Source organism: Solanum dulcamara, chromosome 11 (genome assembly GCF_947179165.1).
Source record: "Solanum dulcamara chromosome 11, daSolDulc1.2, whole genome shotgun sequence".
Classification (NCBI taxonomy): Eukaryota; Viridiplantae; Streptophyta; class Magnoliopsida; order Solanales; family Solanaceae; genus Solanum; species Solanum dulcamara.
In genome coordinates, this window is record NC_077247.1 from 49,810,069 (window position 1) to 49,831,354 (window position 21,286).

Consider the following 21,286-nt stretch of genomic DNA (forward strand, 5'->3'; position numbering starts at 1 on the left):
TAAATATGAAATATAAACGGTTTTAAAAGTAATGATATGAATTATAAATTTTATTTATATATGAACAAATGGCTAGTAGATATATATAAATTAAATATGAGTTATTTTTACAAAATATAAACTTGTGAGTTAATTTTTATATTTGAAAAATCTCATATCATGATTTGAAATTCCCAAATCATGATTTTTAGTGAATTTGAGATTTCATCTCATGACATGAAATCATGAGATGAAATCAACATAAAATCGCATATCCAAAGGATGATTTCATCTCATTATTTCATATCATAATATAAAATCAGACGGTCAAAACACCCTACTTAAAAAGGTAAAACGTATTCTCTGATTGAATTGTGAGCCGCGTGTTCTTCTCTTATACATAAACATTCAATCCTTTACTACCAATTACCATGCCATTGATTTTTTTTTCCTTATAAGTTTTTATATTTCCAATTATGTCCTTCTTTTCACTATAAAAATATCCAATCTTTCTCGACTGCACATGCACTTAGCCACCTCCACTTCTCAATTTCTTCTTTGTTTTCCATACTCTGGTACGTCACCACCTTCTTCTTATTTTTGTTTCCTAAACTATACTATATATTTACAAATTTAGATAATAAAATTCTTTATAGTTACAAGATTCTTATACTCTCTTTTCTGCATTGCCATGCAAGTAGCTAGCTAGTTACTTCCCTCCTCCTCCTCCTTCGTCTTCTTCCCCTCTAATTAATCGCTGATCTTTATATGCTTGTTTTGTATTTTTTTTTTAAAATTTTGTTACATGTACAGGACATTAAATATACTACTATTAATTAGCTCAAGGCATATATATTGCTCCTTTAGCTTGGAAGGAAAAATAATGGTGAAGTCTACAAACTTCTCAAAGCAGCCAAACCAAGTAAGAAACAATGATTGATTACACCAAACTTCATACTTCTCCTAAATCCTTTTTGCTTCCGTTTAAATTCTGAGTTTGATTATGAATGAAAACTTTCTCTAAAAAGAAGAATAAAGCCAAGGGATTTTTTTCTGATCAAGCTAGCTATCAAGTTGTAGCTTCTTGGACATATTTTAGTGCAAGATTCTGTTACTGTATAAAAACTATTGTAGTATGTTTCTTTTAGTATACACTGCTAAAAACAATGGTTTTTCTCATCGTGAATCAATAGGCAATTTATGATATATATATATATAGAGAGAGAGAACATGATGTTGTCACTTATTTTCTACGGAACTAGCTTACTGGGAAATGCATGGTGAGAAAATATATTTTTATTGAAATAGTGAGAAATTTCCTAATTTTTTCGTATAAAAACATTACTACTATTTTTGATATTATTAATAATTCAATCAAAATATATGTGAAAATAATCACTGAATATTTTTTAGTGAAAAATTTCAACGAGAGTACAATGATAGTTTTCTTCGTAGTCTAATTTATAATCATTCAAAATTTGCAATTGTTAGCTTTCGAATGACACCCGGCTAATTCGATCCCAAGAGGAGAGCTTTTACTTGAGATATGATCATATGACTTGTGTCCTATAGTAGTATTTAAACATAATTTTATTTAACAAGAAGTAATTCGTTCATTGAAAATCTATATATATATGCTTTGACCAAGCTAGTATTTCTATAATTATTTTCTTCTGATCGAACTTGCATAGTCGACACATAAATAATATAATGTGTTAGTACTGATAGTACAAGTCAATTAAACTGGGAAATGAAAATACAATGACTAGTAAATGTACTTTCCTGCACCTCCTCAGCTTATGTACGATAAAGGATCTGTTTGAATCTCTACCACATTTTAAAGGGGAGCTTTACAAATGTACCTATGCACTAACAAGCAAAATTTAATTAGCTACCATTTGGTTATAAATTTTTAACTAGTTTTACCAAGTTATATTTTGATGAAATTTTATCATGTGTTTGGTCATAGATTTTGAGAGAAATATTTGATTTTTTTAAAAAAATTATTTATATCCATAAGCTCTAAAAATATATATGATTTACTCATAAATTTGTATTATTATTTTATAATGAACATGATTTTTAAAATAATAATATTATAACATAATTGATGACAATCAACAACAACAACAAAAATAATAACATGAGCAAGAGCAGTACAATAACTATATACTCAAACTTGTCATTGATCCATGATAAATTATAACCCATTAAAAATAAGTTGTTCTTTTTTAATGAAGTTGGTTGTAGATAAATATTAATTAGGTCTAATAGATATTTGGTGTTTTATTACCAAAAAAAAAAAAATATTTGATGTTTTTATAAAATATAAAAATTTAGAATGATTTTTTTAATTTTTCAAAATTCCCAAATATTAGAATTGGGTCCAAATTTTAATTTTTTCTAAAACTTAGGAACTCAAGATGTTTGACAAATAATGATAAGTTAAATAGCTAAACAACAATTCACAATTTTTTTCCAAAAATATTTGTGAGACACCTTAGATTCATTGATCAGTACTATATTGTATATATTATTTGTGAATCATGTTGGGCCAGATCACCCTAGCTGGTTACTCAAGAGTTGTCCTAATTAATAATGAACACGTCTTTTTTTAAAAAATCTAAAGTAAATATTAGCCCCTACCTACCTAACTTCCTACTATTCCGATTCCTTTCAATTCTCTTTCAGATCATAACAGGCTTTTAAAGCATTGGGAATTAAGTGAGCATTCTATGGGAAAGAAAACTTTTAAAACATAAAACATGTTTGTACACATGAATTGTTTGTGGAAAATCATGTAAATCAATTTTATATCACATGCTTGAAGAATCTTAAATAATTTAAAATTAAACAAGCCTAGGTTAATTTTAATATAATACAAATGGGTCCCTGTTACGCTGTGTTGGTCGGTAGCTGCTATATTTGTCTCCACAGTCATTGATAAAACATCAATCACCTAAGAAATATTAAATCAGAAACTTCACTAGTAATATATATATAGCATGGCCTTTAATTTTTATTTTCCTCTTCTATTTTACTGATTACCAAAAGTTGTAAAGATTAGTGGCGAAAGCGGGAAAAGAAAGAGAAAAGAGAAGTATCAGAATCTTTTGAACTTTTTTCCGGTATCTCATCCAAATGTTTAAAGAAACCATACTTTTACTATTATTATTATTTTTCATTTTTCAGAAAAGAAGCAGTGAAGAATCGGCTGATCCTCCTTTTGAAGAAACATATAAGAAACTTTTTGATGAGATAAGAATTGGAAAGGGGGCTTCAAAAATAAACTATCAAAACCTGTTTGTTGTGGAAGAATGGGAGTTGCCTTTGATAGATCTTGAGTTACTAAAGGGAAGAGAATTTGAGAGAGAAGAATGCAAGAGAAAGATAGGAGAAGCTTCAGAAGAATTGGGATTTTTTCAAGTTGTGAACCATGGAATCTCAAAGGAAGTATTGTCGAAAATGAGGAAGGAACAAATGAAGATTTTCAAGAAGCCATTTGATGAGAAAATGAATATTGACAAGGAACTAAATTTCTCGCCAGGGAGTTACCGGTGGGGAACTCCTTCAGCTACTTGCCTTCAACAACTTTCTTGGTCCGAAGCATTCCATGTACCTCTCACTGATATCTCCAATTCAACTCATCATCCTACTACCCTCAGGTTCTAATTATATATACAAACTCAACTATAATTGATTTTTTACATCACTAACAATTATTAATTTTCGGGTCAACAGATTTGGATTGGTTAAACCGTACTCCCTCCGTCCAAACCGTACTACTATTTAATGAAAATATATCTTTTTTCAAAGAGTTGAGTGATTTTTTTTAAAAGACTATATTTAAACTAAAAACAGAGGAAGTTATGAGCCCGTTTGGATTGACTTTAAGTTGGTCAAAACTAACTTAAAGGTATTTTTTAGTTTTTACTTAATGCTAACTTTAAGTCATAAAGTTCTTAAACTCAATCAAAACTGAAAAGTTAGAATTTTTAACTTTTTTTTTCCTAGTGCTTAAAGCCATTTTGTTTGACCATGGAAATTACTTTTATATCCGTTATATTTTAACTAAATTCTCAAACTACCCTTTTTATTCTTTTAATCCTAAAATTCAAACATTTATTTTCAACATAAGTACTTTTATCCAAACACTCTACTGCTTATTTATAAAAATAATTTTCAGCACTTTAAATTCTAAAATCACTTGTATATCTAAAAGTTATTTTTTTTAAGCCTATCAGGCTCTATAACGTGTCTGAGTAGTTGGCTGTCGATAATGTTCAAAAGTAGATATAGAATTGACAGGATTTTAAATTTGGGATCTGCCGACTTAGAGAATCTTGTTTTGGACAGATGATGACGTTAATCATCCAGGTCGAATAGTATATAAGCTGTTTTAAGTTAAACATGGCTAATTATTTTTTGAGACTTATTTTAAACATAAAATAATTTTAAGTTGATCAGCTAAATACTTTAAAAAATTGAAAATTCGGCTCCAAATCATTACTCTCTCTGTCCCATCTTAGCTATCATGTTGCGCTTTTCGAAAGTTAAACTATATGAATTTTGACTAACATTTTAAAATATTTTTTTTATCATATTGATATGAAAAAAATTATAACTTATAGTACTTTTCGTATAATTTTTAAATATCTAATTTTTTATTTTATAATATTGAGTTAAAGTAATATAATTTAACATTAAAAATTAGTCAAATTAATTTTCGAAATGTGCAACATGAGAACTAAAATGGAACATAGAGTATTATTATTACTTTCTTGTGTTTAGGAGAGGAGGACACGTGGCCCATTCAAATTAAAGTCTGTTCAAAGTCTTGTTCGACCAGAGAATAAGTAGTTCTATGATTAATTTGAACATAGAAAATGAGGTTAGATGATAACCATACAGCAACTTGTCTGTGGTCAACCACGAATTATGATGCAGCCAACAAGGATTATCTTATAGTTCAATTTTCGTGAAATAATTATGTGTTGCGGTTGAAGGGGAGTTGTCATGTAATTGCTAAATTGTCTTACTAATTATAGATAATTTTTTTTAAAAATAAATTTTCTGAATTTTATGATCTTAAATTTAAAATATTTATAATTAATGTACCAAAATACATTTTAAATTTAGCAAAGTGAACATGCCAAATAGGACATTGGAATTAAAGTCTATTACCAAATATACAAAAGTAATATTTTTTTTAAACAAACCAAAAAAAATAAAACTGAAATACATAAGTTGAATCAGAAATAACGAGTCTTCCTTGATTTAAGCAGTTTCTCTAAACATGTTTTTATTCACTGATTGAAATTTTATTTATTTATATTTTAAAAAGCCATCTCCAGTAGGAAAAGAAATTATTTGTTTTATTCAAAAGGTATCTTCATTCTTCTTTTGTGCTTACATATTAACCCACCCAATTCATCAAATCAAAGAGTAAAAAGGACAAGGCGTTGTCTCATCAAAAGATCCTAACTATAGTGAAACATTCACAGTGCATATATTTCCCGGTCGCAAAATCTGAGACACACATTTGGAGGCTGGGGTTTGGACTTACCGTTATACGTATGTAATAATTTTTACATGGTCAATGTATGTATAAACAGTTGATTCTAATCCTTGAATCTCTTTCTTAAATTACATTTTTTGATGAACTCAGTTCTACAATGGAACAGTTTGCAACATCAGTATCTGAATTAGCACATAATTTAGCAAGAATTTTATCGGAGAGAATGGGATATAAGTCGAAATATTTCAGAGAAACATGTTTGCCACACACTTGTTACGTTCGAATGAATCGATATCCAGCATGCCCTATTTCTCCACAAGTGTTTGGATTAATGCCACACACTGATAGTGATTTCCTCACAATATTGCATCAAGATGAGATTGGAGGGTTGCAGTTAGTAAGAGATGGGAAATGGATCTCTGTTAAGCCTAACCCTGAAGCACTTATTATCAACATTGGAGATTTGTTTCAGGTAATTATATATTCATTAACAATCTCTTTAATTACATGCTCTGACTCATTTTGATCACTTATCAAGCTATAACAATTAACATATCACTCGGAATGAAATGATCAATTAATACATTATGTAACGAGTTCAGATGTTGAAGATATTGCTTAAAAAGTTTTGTTTAAAGCCTTAAAAGTAAGTGTTGAAAAGCATTTTCAGGGGTTAGAGGTTGATTTTATAAATAAGCAGTTACTTGTTTGGATAGAATTATTGAAACTGGTAATAAACAAAGTTACTGCATTTGGCAAAAATAAAAATGTTGACAAGTAATACACCTTTTATATATGTTAAAAGGACTAAAATGTCGTTAAAGCTATTTATAAAAAGTATAAATCTACGAATGTCTTTTTATGTTAAAAAATGTGAATGGTGAAGATAGAATAGAGAAATAATTAGAAGTTATGTTTTAGAAAGAGCCTTTTGAAGATTACAAAAAAAATTAGGGATAAATTCATAAAATTTTGATTAAATCAAAAGCGCTTACAAGTTGTAAAAACATAAGTTAGAAATGACCAATTTATGGCCCGATATTACCAAATGTGTAGATAACCATCAACTTATAAGCTTAATCAAACATCCTCTTAGTAAGTATTTGATGATCGACTTAGAATAAATGGTAAATAACATGTCATAATATAATCATATTGTAGTATCAGTGTATATAACTTAAATCCTACGAGAAAATATTCACTCTAAATGAAGTATTAATGTCTGATGATGCAGGCTTTGAGCAATGGTGTTTATAAAAGTGTTGAGCACAGGGTTGTTACAAATAAAGCAAAAGAGAGATTCTCCACTGCATTTTTCTTATGCCCATCCTATGATACAGAAATACGAAGTTGTTTTGAGCCTTCTGTTTATAGAACATTTACCTTTAGAGAATTCAGACAACAAGTCCAAGAAGATGTTAAGAAATTTGGTTATAAAGTAGGTCTCCCTAGGTTTCTTGTCTCAACTGACTAAACTCAAATTATTTTTGGTAGTAATTAAAAATGCATATATATATATATGGTCACATTGACGACCTTTTAAATAGTGTACGTACGTATAGAAAAAATGTATAAGTTAGTCTTTCTCTTTTTGAGTTTTAATTTAGTAAGGTCCATATCTTATATATATAATCCCTAGCTATATAAGTATTAATTACTACATTGTACTATGTAAGCAGATGAGTGCGAGCTAATTAATAATACTTTACTAAAGTATCTCTAATTTTGATACTTTATTAGTGGAAACAATGTTTTTCTTGTTTTGTGATTGTGATTTATTTCTAGCAAAGTATTTTATATACTTTTGTCTCAATTTTTAAAAGTTATGCAAATATAAATTAAATTTACGCTTTTTATTTCTCCTTCTTTTTGTTTCCTCCTCATCCTCCTCCATATTGATTCACAAGATCTAACCATCCAGGCTAAGAACCTGGCCTTAACACGAATAATTTTAACTTGTATAATTAATATTTAAAATAATTTATCAAAATGATGGCTTTAAGAAGGAAGGTGTGGAATTGAATCAAGAGAACATTAATGGGTGGAAAAAGTGGAATAATTAAACAACACATACAAGTCTTATATCAACCCATCAAGATTTGTAAACAGTTTAAGAACATAAGTAGAAAATGGGTGAACAATGAACGACATAGACAAATTTTACTACTCTTCAAGACTTAATGAACAATTTAACAAGATATGTAGAATAAACAAAAATAGTTAGAATAAAAGATGGTATCAAGTATTGTTAGTAACGTATATGTAACTTGTGAACAATTTGTATTAAAATTATAATCTGTCCTTAGACATAACTTGTGAAAACTTAACTTGTTATTGTTTCGTCTGACATAACTTGTGAAAATGTTATGATTCACTTGTGAAGGTTGTGATATCGGAGGTTATTTATGCACGAATTTCTTAAACGAGGGAGAAAATTTAAACAATCCTTAAATAACCCTGTTAATTTGTGCAAATCATCCCCTAAAAGTTTGAAGTTGGCATATCCACTAAAACTTGGTATTATACATGAACATTGTACACAAAAAATTTCAACAATTCCAGAAAAGATAAAGATCAATTTTATTACTTTTAAAACACCAGGAAGTACATGCATATGGTATTTACAAAGGAAAAAATACAATCCATGATAAACAACATATTCACCATTGAAGTAAGTACTAAAATGCATCCCTTATATATTATTAATGTCTGATTTTGCTATTCACAGTTCACATAGAAGAAGGCGGAGGAGGAGCAACATTTGGCTACTCTTTATGTAGGGATCCTAAAATGGCTATTTGTGCACTTCCCTAACTTTGCCTGGAGCCCAATTTGGAAGTCAAAAATTTATGTCAACAATTTTGATAAATGTATTTAATTCAATGATTAATCAAGATGAAGTTTTGTTTGTTTCTTCAAGCAAACTGATTAGTTGACTGAGAAATCACCGCTCAAAGTTGATCATTAATTCAGTCAGTTCTCGATAAATAATTACTTGATCAAGTTTAAGTAAAAGTACATTGTAATTCTTTAATAATACTGGTTAATGTTATTCGAAAGTAATGACATATTTCTTAGGAAATATGTAATTGGTTCATTAATTAAATTTATGCTATTTCTGAAAATCTTTCACACTATTGAAATTATGAATGGCTTACCTATGTAACACCACACATTTGTATCACTTTTTTTTTCCCAATCAATAGAAATTTTCATATGGTAACTCAGATGGTAAAGCACAATATTCTTCGAAGAATAAAAACCTAAACAATTTCCTACAAAACCTTAACCAATTGTAGTATTTTATTTGATTCACAGATAAATTGAATATTGTTATGTTAGTATGTACTAAAAATAATTCAAATTTAATCCGGGATTTCTTATATTATACTACCTTATTAAAATAATTGCACTAATGTAATTAATAGTTTTACTAAAATTAAAAAGCTTGGTGTTGTTTGACTGAAAGGAAAAGTCAACGATCAAAGGACAGAAAAGTCATTTCGAAAAACCCAATATAGCAGCCTTCATATACAACGCAATCTGGGTTAGTCGGAGACGGAGAGAAAAACGCCGACGATCGGAGATGGCGCGAAGAACAACGATCCAATGGTTCGCGCTCACAGTTACTATCGTGCTCTCCCTTCTCGTTCAGCCTTCCTTCTCCATATACTGTGACGAAGATGACTGTTACGATCTCCTTGGGTAATCTCCCTTTCAAACTACTACTATATTTTTAATTTCTTCATTCCTTTTTTCACTTTTTTTTTTTGCAGGGTGACTCAAAATGCCAATTCTTCTGAAATCAAGAAAGCTTATTACAAGCTCTCTCTAAAACAGTAAACTTTTTTGCTCCTTCTATCTCAACTGATTTTTTTTTTTTTTTTGATTTGGTTAAAATTGGGAAGTTTTTGATAATTGTGTTGTTTAGTCATCCAGATAAAAACCCTGATCCAGAATCAAAGAAGTTATTTGTGAAAATTGCAAATGCTTATGAGGTAATTAATATTCTGTTTCTTAGGTTTTTTTTTTTTTTTTTAAGCTTTGCTTCAGTAATTTTCTGAAATTAATTAGCACATCAAATTGGGATTTCAATTATGTGCATTGAAAAATTAAAATCCAATGATTAACAAGCCGCAGAGCTTATTATTGAAGCAAGAAAAGGGAACCCAGAAGAAGAATTAGATGGAAGTATCATAACTTAAGTGAATTTGAGTAAATCCTAATGGAGTATTAATTTCATATATGGGTAAAAAAAAAAGAGCTTTCTTGTTGCCTTGGTCAGCACCTTGTGTTTTCAACAAGCGAGATGCATCTGATCTAATACAAATGCTACCTTCATGCCATGTTATATGTGTTGTTTGACTGGACATGGGGTTAAAGATGTTGTAGTACTAACTAAAAAAGTTCAGTTTTATAGAAAAGAACAAAAAAGTTGTGAAAGATATTAATGGAACATTGTCTAACAGTTTGGGATGTCATATATTTGGGATGGGGGGAGTAGTATGTTTTTGTGATAAATATTAAAGGGTTGATTTTCCCCATAGATTTTGAAAAATGAAGCCACAAGGGAGCAGTATGATTATGCACTTGCCCATCCAGAGGAGGTTAGTTTCCATTGCTCTTTTGGTTACATATTCTTTTGCATAAAAGTTTTTCATAGAATTTCGGTGAGTAGTCCTAGTGCTTTCATTTTTATTCCGTAGTACCCCAGTGACATTCTTTTTAGTATCTTGGAGTCCAGCTTATGCGTATTGGACTTTCTTGGGCAATGCTATTAGACTTCTCAATTGACAGATGATAATCAGGTTGCATACTAATGTATTTTTTTTATGCTTTTGAATTTTCAGTTTTTCTACAATACGGCACGGTATTACCATGCTTACTATGGTCACAAAACTGTGAGTCTTTTCCTTTCCTTTCCAGATATTTGTATTCTTTTATCAACACTTCATATGGGTGAAACTTTCAGCATGATATTTCATTATACATGTAAAGTTAATTTTATACTCACTTAGATGTTTGTGTTTGAAATTATAGGATACCCGTGCTGTCCTCGTTGGTCTTCTTTTGATAGTCTCAATATTTCAGTATCTGAATCAGTGGACAAGATATAATCAGGTAAAGTAATACTTAACACTCATCACTAAGATTTCTCTGTTTGCTAGCTGCATCAGCAATCAATGGTTAAAGATTAGATCCTTGTATTATAGTCTGGTAATTGAAGAATGCTGTCATGACTTTTATTTTGCTTGATTTCCTATTTTTATTTTAGTTTTATGGTTTGAAAAATGTAAAATCCCCATGATGACGTTTTATAGTTTGACGATCTAAGAGCAGTGTGATAGTGTGATCCTTAGACAATAAAAGAAAAGAACAGTCCTATGATGATCAATGAGATTAAATGAGATGATCCTTATGTATAAGTAAACTATGTGCCTTGAGTATTTGTCTGGGTAAACCTAGCTGATATGAAGATGCATCATTTTATGATTATCTATCTTACGAGGTGTACTTATTTGTTTGTAGATAATAATTATTTTTTGTCGATAAATTTGAGGATAATATTTAATAACTAAACTAGAAAATTGTTCCTCTAGCCATATTACTCCTGTCATCCTATTCTGATGCACCTTATTGTCAATAGGATAAGAATATGATTCACCAGAAGTGAAAGCAGAGCAAATATGGATTTGGTGAGAAAGTAGAGTATTCGGATGAGTTTATTAGGACAGCAATAGCATATTGATCGATAAAGAGTCTGGAGAACTAGGAGAAATCTGTGGTAATACATTAACTAAAAACAATGGCGTTACTAAGAATGATCCAATTAACCATGCATATATCCATATTTAAAGAAATCAATCATAATATTACCACTTTTACTCTAGATATCAACCTATTGCTACTATCCTCCTTTATCAGGGCTTGGAACCAGCTATGTTTCATTGTTTTGCGAATCTTAAATCGGTAGAGTTAATGACAATTACTGACTGTTCCGAAAATTTAAGAGGAAGAAGGATAAGATTTTGTGAATTCATGCTGTATACCCTTGATCTAAGTCTGCAGAGAACACCTTCGAAGCAACAAAATCTTCAAGAAGTTGTGGCATGATTCTAATAAAACTCTCCCCTCTTCTAAATGAGCATCGGAAGATACAGTAGCTTCCAAAAAATTGCATACATGCCAATAAGAATAAGACCGACATGAGGCAGATTCTAAGGCAAGGAAAATACCATCTCTTTCCAATTTAATATTTAAATAATCAATCATCTAGATACACTCCAAGATTCACAATAAATATAAAGAGGTTTCTTACATATTCTTTTCTTCACTTTTCTGCATTACCTAGTTTGATTTGTAATGGAAATTCAGAATGATCTTGGGTGAGCAATTTTATTGTTTAACATTGCAAAATAGCAGTTGGACTCCAAAGTAGTGCAATATGTTGAAAGGTTACATCATGGTAAAATAAAACAAGATAAAATTCTCCTCCTTCTGAATTCTGTGAGACAGTAATAGCTGGCTTAAGCAAAAAGTAGAAAAGAGTGACCTATAGTTGGAGATGGAGATAGTTCTTTTTTGACTTCTTACTATTACTTTGCCATGTGTTATAAATTGTGATTTCCTCTTTTATTAGGCTATTGACATGGTCAAGAAAACACCTGCTTATAAAAACAAGCTACGTGCTTTGGAGCTTCAACGCACTGGAGGAATGGCTAATAGGAAGAAGGGCAACAAGCAGATGGACAAGTATGAGCATATCTCTCGTTCATTGACTATGCCACCTGAATCTTCTGGTTTAGCTTGATGAAACATACTTGCTTTTTCATATGGGCTGTCATTCAAATTTGTTTATTTGCTAAATCTGGGTTTATCAGCCGAATTTGCTATTTGTGACAGGAAGGTGGAAGAAGAACTTGGCAAGGAACTCAACTTGGACATAAAAGGCACTGAAAAGCCTTCTGTTTGGGAACTAATTGGAATCCGTTTTATACTTCTTCCTTACACTCTGGGAAAGGTAGCAGCATTTTTGGTGTTTTATGCATAACAATGAAATGAAAAGACATTTTGGTTTTGGCAGTTGATCCAAATTTCGTCGTGCTTATAGTTTGTTTTGCTAGAGGGTTTAAAATAAGATACTTTATGCTTATGAATGCTTATGAATACAAGATATTGAGGGTTCCTGACATTCTTCTTCTGTCTTCTGAAGCTGTTGCTGTGGTATGGATGTTGGTTCTGGAAGTACAATGTCAAGCATGCTCCATACTCATGGGAAGATGCCTCCTATTTGACACAAAGGTCCCTTCGGGCTTCTCTTGATTCATGGATATCTATTGGTAAGACAAACTGATTTTCCTGTGTTTATGAACACTGGTAGTGTTGAGTAATGCAAACAACTTTCAGATACACACGTGTATAACTTGAGAAATGTAGATAAAAGTGATTGAGGATATATATGCGATTGTGATGCTTTTTACAAATGTTTCCTCGAATCATTGCTGCTTGGCATACTACCAATATAGTGTTTTGATAAAGTTTTTCTTTTCAATTCTTGCTGTTTATGATTTCTTTCAATCATGCTTCTTTTATCAGACGAATCAACCAAGGAAGATCTTATTGAAAGACGGCTTTGGGAGAAGTCCAACTTTGAAAGCTATGTGGCAGAGATGCGCAAGGAATCAAAGCGCCGAAGATAAAAGTTTTTTTTTTTTTTACTCAAAGCTGTGTGTAGGATGAGACCAGTTTTGATGGGGAGTATTCTGACACATGAAGCCGAAAGTCTAATGTTAAATTATTGAAGAGAAATTCTTTTGACAAGGAGAGCTATTGGATTGATTAGTATGTTATAGAACTTGGATTTTCACGGTCAGTGTCATAGCTATAGTACTCAAAATAATAACTATACAAAAAAAACGTATTGAGACGGGATACAAGCATACTGCATTTGGAGCAATTTTGGGGGACAAACTTCTTCTGATGAGTGCTGCTACCCACGGTGATTTTGCTGTTGTAATGCTAGGTTAGTATATGTGTCGAACCATCTATATGTTCTGAAAAGGACAGGAATTCCGTTCCATATAATGAACTTCATACTTGGTTATGTTGTATTTCTATGTACCGTAGTCTTAACTGGTGAACTGTGAACATGAAAATGGCAGGTCTGTCATTACCAATTGGAAGTGTTAGCTCGATTTAAGCATATGCTTTCTATCTGCATTAACTTCTTCATGTATAAGATTAAAATTTTGAGTGCTCCTCTTCGTAGGATGAGTTGAATTCTTTGGTCTTAACCGTTTCCATCAGCCAGAAATGAAGAATAAAAGTAATTTCAAGTTGGTTAAGATGAGAAACTTTTTTTTTTATTTTTTATAAAGAAGATGGAGGAATACTTTTTCATGCTTTATTTTTTCTAAGACTACATGTTGATCCCTAAGCTTCTGTTTTTATGAAGGACAAATATTATTGTGAGACACGTACAGAACTTCTCCACAACTGCGTCATATGGTGGACTTATTTATCTATATCCTGACTGGGAAAGAGAGAGTTGAATGTACGTCGAGGGAAGTGCACATAATAGCAGATATGGTGTGAATGCTGGCACGAGGAAGATGCTTTTACATAGAATAATTTCTTTTAGATCCTTTTTGACTTCTTAAATCTAAACCAGTCATTTATCAGAGAGGGTGGGAGTGTTTCATATATATATGGAAGAATCTCTGGGTGAAGCAGAGAAAACTGAGAAGCACCAGAATTCTAAACCCTCCATTAATAGTTAATAAAGTACTCAGCTTGTAGAATTGATATGTCCTGAATTGGCTAGTAACTGTTCTCCTTGATTCATTGCCAATAACAACGCTAATCTAAGTAATTCGCCACGTAGCTACATACTGCAAACAAGTTTCACACACACTCCAGGTAGATCAGAAGCCTCAATTTTTCACACAAAAATCAAATTTGTAAAGACAAGACTGAAATTAATGTTTCAAAAGATCACCATTTTACAGCTCCTCATTCGGCGCAGCTCTTTTAGTATTTTACAGAATCATGGATACAGAATCAAATGCTTCTCATTGCATTCACAGAGTAAGAACAATTCTCTAAGAAAAGTGTGCTGAGGTAACGTTGAAGTTAGTTCTGTCAACAATGTCCACATCATACATTGCTCTGTTTGTATAACTTGGTGTCAAGAACTTGCTTTCCACACATTGCACATACTCCTGCACAGGAAGAACACTTTAGACAAGACATAAAGAAACATTACCCTAAATATATAAATCATTTGGAACGGCCTTCCATTAATATAAACCATATGTAATTCCAAAGTACTCTTTATTACCTTTACTATAAGCACAGGTATGACAATACTTGCCATCTTGATGCACTTGTTGCTTGCAAATAGTGCACTTTGTATTTCCATAAGGCGTCCACCTGCAATACAACAAGTTCCCTAGTAAGGAAGTATCAAAACGATAACAAATATAATCAAACTGCATTTGATATCCCAACAAAACATATAAATCATTTCTTTCAGCACAACACTTACCAGAGGATGCTGATAGCTAAAAAGTGAAATTGGTTGCAACCATCCAACACCACCCAAAAAAAAAAGCGCCTTAGAACACTAGGTTAAGCTATCCACATCACTTTTAGCATTGCAATACAATGATTTCTAGGTTGTTTTTTTATGACGAGGGAAACCCACAGCCGCTACCCTTTGGGTGCGCACAGGGTAAACCCCCGCTCCTTTACAATGATTTCTAGCTTTTTATTTGAGATTTCTAAAACTTATATTGATTCTATGGTCTAAAAGAAGCTTATTGTAGCCAATATTCTTGTCTAAATCGTGAATTGCATTCTTTCTCTACAAAGTGAGGTACAATCTAACTTCTCTTCCCGAGGTGTACCAATCCAACTGTAATTCCATGTCTCATACAAAGAAAATCCCAGGAAAACAACTTCTCCTAAACTTTTTTATAAACAAATGTGCAGCTGTTCGGTTTCGATCCCGTGACCCTTGGCTTGAATATGAATAGTGTCCTATACTTGTGTCCGGAAAATAGAACACCCAAGGGTGTGGCCTAATGACCAATGAAGTAGGCTGAGAATCATGGGGTCTTAGGTTCAAATCTCAGCAGAGACAAAAACACTAGATGATTTCTTTCATCTATTCTAGCCTTGGTGGATAAAGTTACGTAGTACATGTAAAGCGACAGATTTCCTATGGAACTAGTCGAGGTACGCGTTAGTTGGCCTGAACACCACAGTTATCCAAAAAATAAAAAGTAGTCCGGAAAATAGTAAAATTCTAAATGCAACGTGTGAATGAGTTACAGTCTTATTCACCTAATGTTTATTAAGGAAGAACTGAAAAAATACACGAGCTGAAATTTGAAATATTAACCAACAAAACCTATAGAAAGAACACTACAAAGTTTATTCAAGATGGTTTTCTTCAACAACCTAAACCATTGGTCTACAAAAAGAAATGAAATATAAATAACTATTTTTTTCTCATGGTCTTGATACATTCTTTTATTCTAATTAAGTACCAATAACAGAGCCCTCTTCAGACCACACAGAGCTTCAGTATCTCAAGATTTCAGAAGAGAAGCGAAGCTAGTACTAATCACGTCAGACATGCAATACACCGGGAGAAAAAACAAATTTACTGAAAAAATACAAGTAAATAGGAAAGAGCATCTCTCCCCTTAATTCTGCATAACTTTTGCACCATCAATGACAAGAAAGTTGAAGAAGCTTATTATTCTATACTGGTTTGGAGAGCATTTTTTCTTTTTTGGTAGCTACTAGGTGATATAATCACCCATCAGTACCAGAAGGCCTAATAATTTTACAACCCTCTGGTGTAAACAATATACACAAAAATTCAGCTTACAAAAAATTAGCTCTGTCAAACTTTTTCCTAATGCTAGGCATTTGGCACTTGTCAAGTTGTAGGTGATATTTTCATACCGGTTTGCCGAGCATTCAGTTTATATGAGTTACTTTTTCAATAGTTGCATGGATTAGATCAAAGTTGTTTAAAGGTCAAAACATGTTCAATTTAAGTATTTAACTTCTTGTGTAAGGCCATATGCTTTCGAACCTTCCTTTTCAAGAAACGAATTGAGATGGCTAAATAAGAAATTTGTGCACTCATTTTTAATGCAAATGAAGTATTAAACATATCTTTCATCATAGGATCAAAAGAGCCTATCACAAAAAGATTGGCAAGATACCAAGTACCAAAATTAACTCATCTAAATTCAATGAATTCACACAGGATTTGTTGGTTCATTTAAAATAACAATAACATATGTGGAAACTACTTAGAAAGCATTGTGAATCACAATTATTCATAGTTAAAACTATTCTGATAAATCACAGTCAAATGTTAATCTATTGTTTAGTCTTTCCTCTTTTTGTGGGATGAGTTACATTTTGATGACATGATCCATAAATTCCTTTTTTACTTTTTTTCAATATGCAGCTATTGCCCAGCTCGTCTCACACAGAATCAATGCCGGTCTCAACTTGGGGGGGGGGGGGGTTTGGGGGGGGGGGGTTGGGGGTGGGACATCTTCGCCAATCTTTCGTGGGAAGGGGTATTGAAACCGAACTGACCACTATCATGACTGTTCAGCATCTGAACTTATCAGATACAAAGACATAAAAAGCTTAAAAGAATTTACAAGATAAACTTTCAACACAATGTTTGTTTCCGCGTTAATAACCCAATTCAATTAGAGTATCTCTCCCCTTTCCCCTATTTTCACATGGTACCCAAGCTTCTATGATATTTGGATGAGATCTGATACCTTCCAATAGGCACTGGCCAAAGTTTTTCTTCATTCACTACTCTTTCCTGCTTTCAGAGATTCATTCTGCCAGTACAACATCTCTTTGACTTAACATGTCTATACGGTATTAATACTGATTTTCTTATATTATCTAGAATTCTACTGCAGTAATTCAGCCAGACCTTGTTTTTAGCTCAAATCACCATTTCCAACATTGAAGGTGTCAATAACATGCGTAAACAGAAGTAAGATTTGTCAGAGACATCTATGTGGAACTTGTTCAATTTTACTTATGTAAATTTTCCTTTTTTTATTGAAGGTACCTCTTAAATAAGACAACGGGTTCCTCGTACTATATCATACTGGAGTGTAGTTAAGTCTGAACTACCTAAACACGTGATTTCAACCTTCAAGGTTAGCATTAGCGAATTCAAGTCAGAAATTCAAAGATCAAAAAGAATCATCACAAGACTCTAATGTGTCATGTGTCTCTCTGTGGGTTGTGTGTGGGGGGTGGGTTAATTTTAACTTAAAATCAAAAAAAAAGAGAAAAGGACTTGAATTTCCCTCTTAGCATACACACATAATTATATTTCATGTACAAACAATAACATATCTAACAATAACACAGTAATTTTTACTTCTACTTTTAATGATTTTGGCATCCTTACTATTCCACCAGCCCAGGTACTGGGTAATTATGCCCACCAATGCTCAGGTATATTAGGAGACATTGCTTAGTGTTTGTTGGTTTCTGCTTTGATTTTAAAACCTTGGTCTCCAAGGTTTGCACCCACTTGATTGACCCCAGGTCACACCCTTGGGTGCTACTCAACAACAACATACCCATAGCCTTGGGTTAAAAAACCTGTCTCTCTTAGTAATTCAACATCAGAATTCCTACTAGAGAAGATGGTATTCTGATTGATGAAAGTTTTGGCATGTATCAAGCAGTATAATGAGTCTCAAATTGACTGGCATCACTATACGTAGAAGAAAGAAAGCATACTATCACAGCTATTATCTGTTCCTCTTACAATCTGGTAGAACGGGCATAAAAGATTCCACTAAAGTATAATATGTTATTAGACAAAAAAATAAAATTCTCTTACAAAAGCAAGCATACTATCAGAGTTTTTAGGGAAATATACAAGGAGGCTGGAATTCACTATCAGGACGGACTGGCAAAAGCAATTAATTAAAAAGAAAGGAAAAAAGGTAACCTTTTCTTCTTGGAGAGCAGTTTGTTCTCGTTAATCTTACGGCCGCCACCTTCAGTAGTGTTGCTGGCACCTTCTTTCCATTTATCAGGCACAATCACCTTGGATAACTTCTTCTCACCTGCAAATACAATTTATGAAACCCTAGGCCTAAATCAATTGCTCACAATTTGTTTGCAATGAATATTTTTTGAAGAAAAGAGGAGAATTTGGACTTACACTTATCGCAAACCATAGTTGCAGTGGGCGAGCTTGATTCGAATTATGCGACGCAGAAAGAGAATTTTCAACTCCTGCCGAATTCGTAATTGGGGGAAGAAAAGCAATAATTGATGAGAACTTGAATATTTAAATGTGAAGACGGTGCGGTGGAGCTCACACGCAAAATATATGGAGTTGCGCGTAAGAACCGCTTGATTAAATTCAAGGGTCATTTGATTGGAAACGAGATATTTCAAAATTAATTATTACGAAATTAGCTATTTTTGAATAACTTATTTCATTATATATATGGAATAACTTATTCAATCACTTAAATATTGGGATAAATTATCTCAAATTTGACAATTAAGTAAGACAATAAATTTTATCTCAGAACTATTTTTTATCTCAAAATTATTTATTTTATCCCTTGCACCAAACGATCGCTTAGAGAGGTGTATACTCCCTCTGTATTTTAAAGTCAAATATTTACTCTTCTTGAACTATTAAACCCCGGATTAAGAGTCTATCAAAAATCGTTTTTCTACCCTCACAATATATGAATAAACTCTATGTACATTCTACCATTTCAAACTCCACCTTATAAATTATAAGTACCAGATTTTATGTGGTATTATATAATCCCGCCATAACTAAATATATTTTTAAAAAATTAAAAATAAATAAAAAATATAAATGGAAAAATTGATCACACATCTCTTATTTGGAAAAAATGAATGTTTTTGCTGTATTTTTTGAAACATGGAACTTTCAAAATTTATAAATAGAAAAAAAAACACAAATTACTTAATAAAATAAAATATACCAACTATTGTTATAACTTTTTAAATTTTTTAAATATGTAAGTTATTTGTATTATTATCATAATATTTTATATTTTATTTTAGTTTGCTTATTTATTCTTCCACCTCATTTTTTTCCTTAAATCTACTTAGTTAGATAAAGTTTCATTAAATAAGAGGTTTAAATGTTTTTTAAGAAAAAATAGGGATAACATCATATATTTTTAAGAATGGGAGTAATTTACTCTCCTCATTGCCAAACAAGTTTAGATATTCCCAAAAATATTTGGGAAAACAATTGGCAAATATTGTTGGGTCATATTCACTCCGTTCATTTTTACTTGTCACAACTTGATTCAGTATACCATTAAAAAAGCAATTATTTATATATATATATTACCACACTATTCCTATTAATTGATGTTTAGTATTAGCTTTTAAAAAATGATTTGAAGAATAATATTTAATGCTAAGGATAAATCATTATTTGATAAATATTTTTGGCAAACAATCCAAATTCTCAAATAATAGAAAAACTAGTATTTGGGCAAATTCTATTATTGGGAACTTTTAAAAAACATCCCAAACTTTTATATTTTATAAAACACCATCAGTTATAATTTTGAATTGAATTTCAGTCCTAGTTCATTCTACAAAATTTATACAGTTGATCTCTGAAGTCACTTCCAATTATAAGTAGTAATACTAAATTTTAGTATACATTTAGTTTCCTTTTGTTTTCTTTCTTTTTTTCCAGATTCATATTAATTGTGTTCATTGTCTTGACTTTTCAGAAATATGTTTATTATAAAATGGTAATACAAACTTTTGGATATTTTTAATACTTGTATTTTTTAGAAATTATGGGTATAAATTATATTTCTTTAAAAAGCCAAATATTTCTTCCAAAATCTATTGCCAAACATATAATGAAACTTCACCCAAAAATAACTTGTAAACAATATTTGAAAAACTATGTCCAGATGTGAGAAATGCTCAAAAACTAGCCTTTGGCACTCTGTAGTGGATTTGCTTAAAAGAGGAAAAATGATATTGTGCATGATTGTTACAGTGAAGCACTTGTTTTTATTTTATTTCACTTGTTCCTCAAACGATAGGGTCCATTTGAGTCTTTGACAAGTGATCCTACCTCTTAACTGTAGGATAGCCCCATGGTCAAGAGATAGATAATTACAGAACCATATCTCATTACACTCATCTTGTCTAACGTGAAAGATCATCTACTATAAGTAAACAAAATGAAATTCACAGTTGTCTCAATCAATCTTAACTGAATTCTGTTTTTGTTTCTAAGGTTTTGCAAATATAAACTCAGCATGCAACTAATGATCGTTCTTTCAAAAGAAAAAATAAGTTTGAATTCATACCTTTTGGTGCTAGTAAAAGGTCATGTTTAATTTGTTTGCAATATCAAATTGCGATTCTTTAATTTAACATACATAGATGTATGGAGGACCATATACTAAACATGTACCATTGTACGTACCAGTGATCCGTGACAAAGAAATTGTTTGTTTATGAGATGGCGACAATTAAGTAAATTGTGTGGTCCTCTCCTCCCCATAACAAACAACTTAATTAGGAAATAATATCAATTGGGTTAGCATCCTCAAACTAGTGGAGTAGTAGTACAAAATTAATGTTGAAAACAAACATCCACAAGGTATATGATCTAAAGTTAAAAGAGTACAAAAATATGGCTGCATGAATTGATTATTCCAAGTGAGAATCATCATTTCC

At 31.5% G+C, this 21,286-nt stretch overlaps 3 protein-coding genes across 3 annotated transcripts; 2 read left to right on the forward strand and 1 right to left on the reverse strand.

Annotated features, from left to right (window-relative positions):
• The first annotated feature begins 463 nt into the window (after nucleotides 1–463).
• LOC129875061 (gibberellin 2-beta-dioxygenase 8-like) lies at nucleotides 464–7,190 on the forward strand. The gene is made up of 5 exons (XM_055950484.1): nucleotides 464–554; nucleotides 793–901; nucleotides 3,172–3,644; nucleotides 5,648–5,969; nucleotides 6,732–7,190. The coding sequence occupies exons 2-5, from the start codon at nucleotides 863–865 to the stop codon at nucleotides 6,969–6,971; spliced, it is 1,074 nt and encodes a 357-aa protein (XP_055806459.1). The 5' UTR covers nucleotides 464–554; nucleotides 793–862; the 3' UTR covers nucleotides 6,972–7,190.
• A 1,848-nt stretch (nucleotides 7,191–9,038) lies between these two features.
• LOC129872246 (chaperone protein dnaJ 50) lies at nucleotides 9,039–13,721 on the forward strand. The gene is made up of 10 exons (XM_055947166.1): nucleotides 9,039–9,202; nucleotides 9,274–9,336; nucleotides 9,429–9,495; nucleotides 10,045–10,104; nucleotides 10,348–10,398; nucleotides 10,538–10,618; nucleotides 12,138–12,250; nucleotides 12,401–12,518; nucleotides 12,711–12,837; nucleotides 13,094–13,721. The coding sequence occupies exons 1-10, from the start codon at nucleotides 9,084–9,086 to the stop codon at nucleotides 13,195–13,197; spliced, it is 903 nt and encodes a 300-aa protein (XP_055803141.1). The 5' UTR covers nucleotides 9,039–9,083; the 3' UTR covers nucleotides 13,198–13,721.
• Nucleotides 13,722–14,449: 728 nt separating this feature from the next.
• On the reverse strand, nucleotides 14,450–18,886 carry LOC129872247 (uncharacterized). The gene is made up of 4 exons (XM_055947167.1): nucleotides 18,741–18,886; nucleotides 18,525–18,642; nucleotides 14,838–14,929; nucleotides 14,450–14,718 (listed from the first exon to the last, which is right to left on the reverse strand). The coding sequence occupies exons 1-4, from the start codon at nucleotides 18,754–18,756 to the stop codon at nucleotides 14,654–14,656; spliced, it is 291 nt and encodes a 96-aa protein (XP_055803142.1). The 5' UTR covers nucleotides 18,757–18,886; the 3' UTR covers nucleotides 14,450–14,653.
• Nucleotides 18,887–21,286: the final 2,400 nt, after the last annotated feature.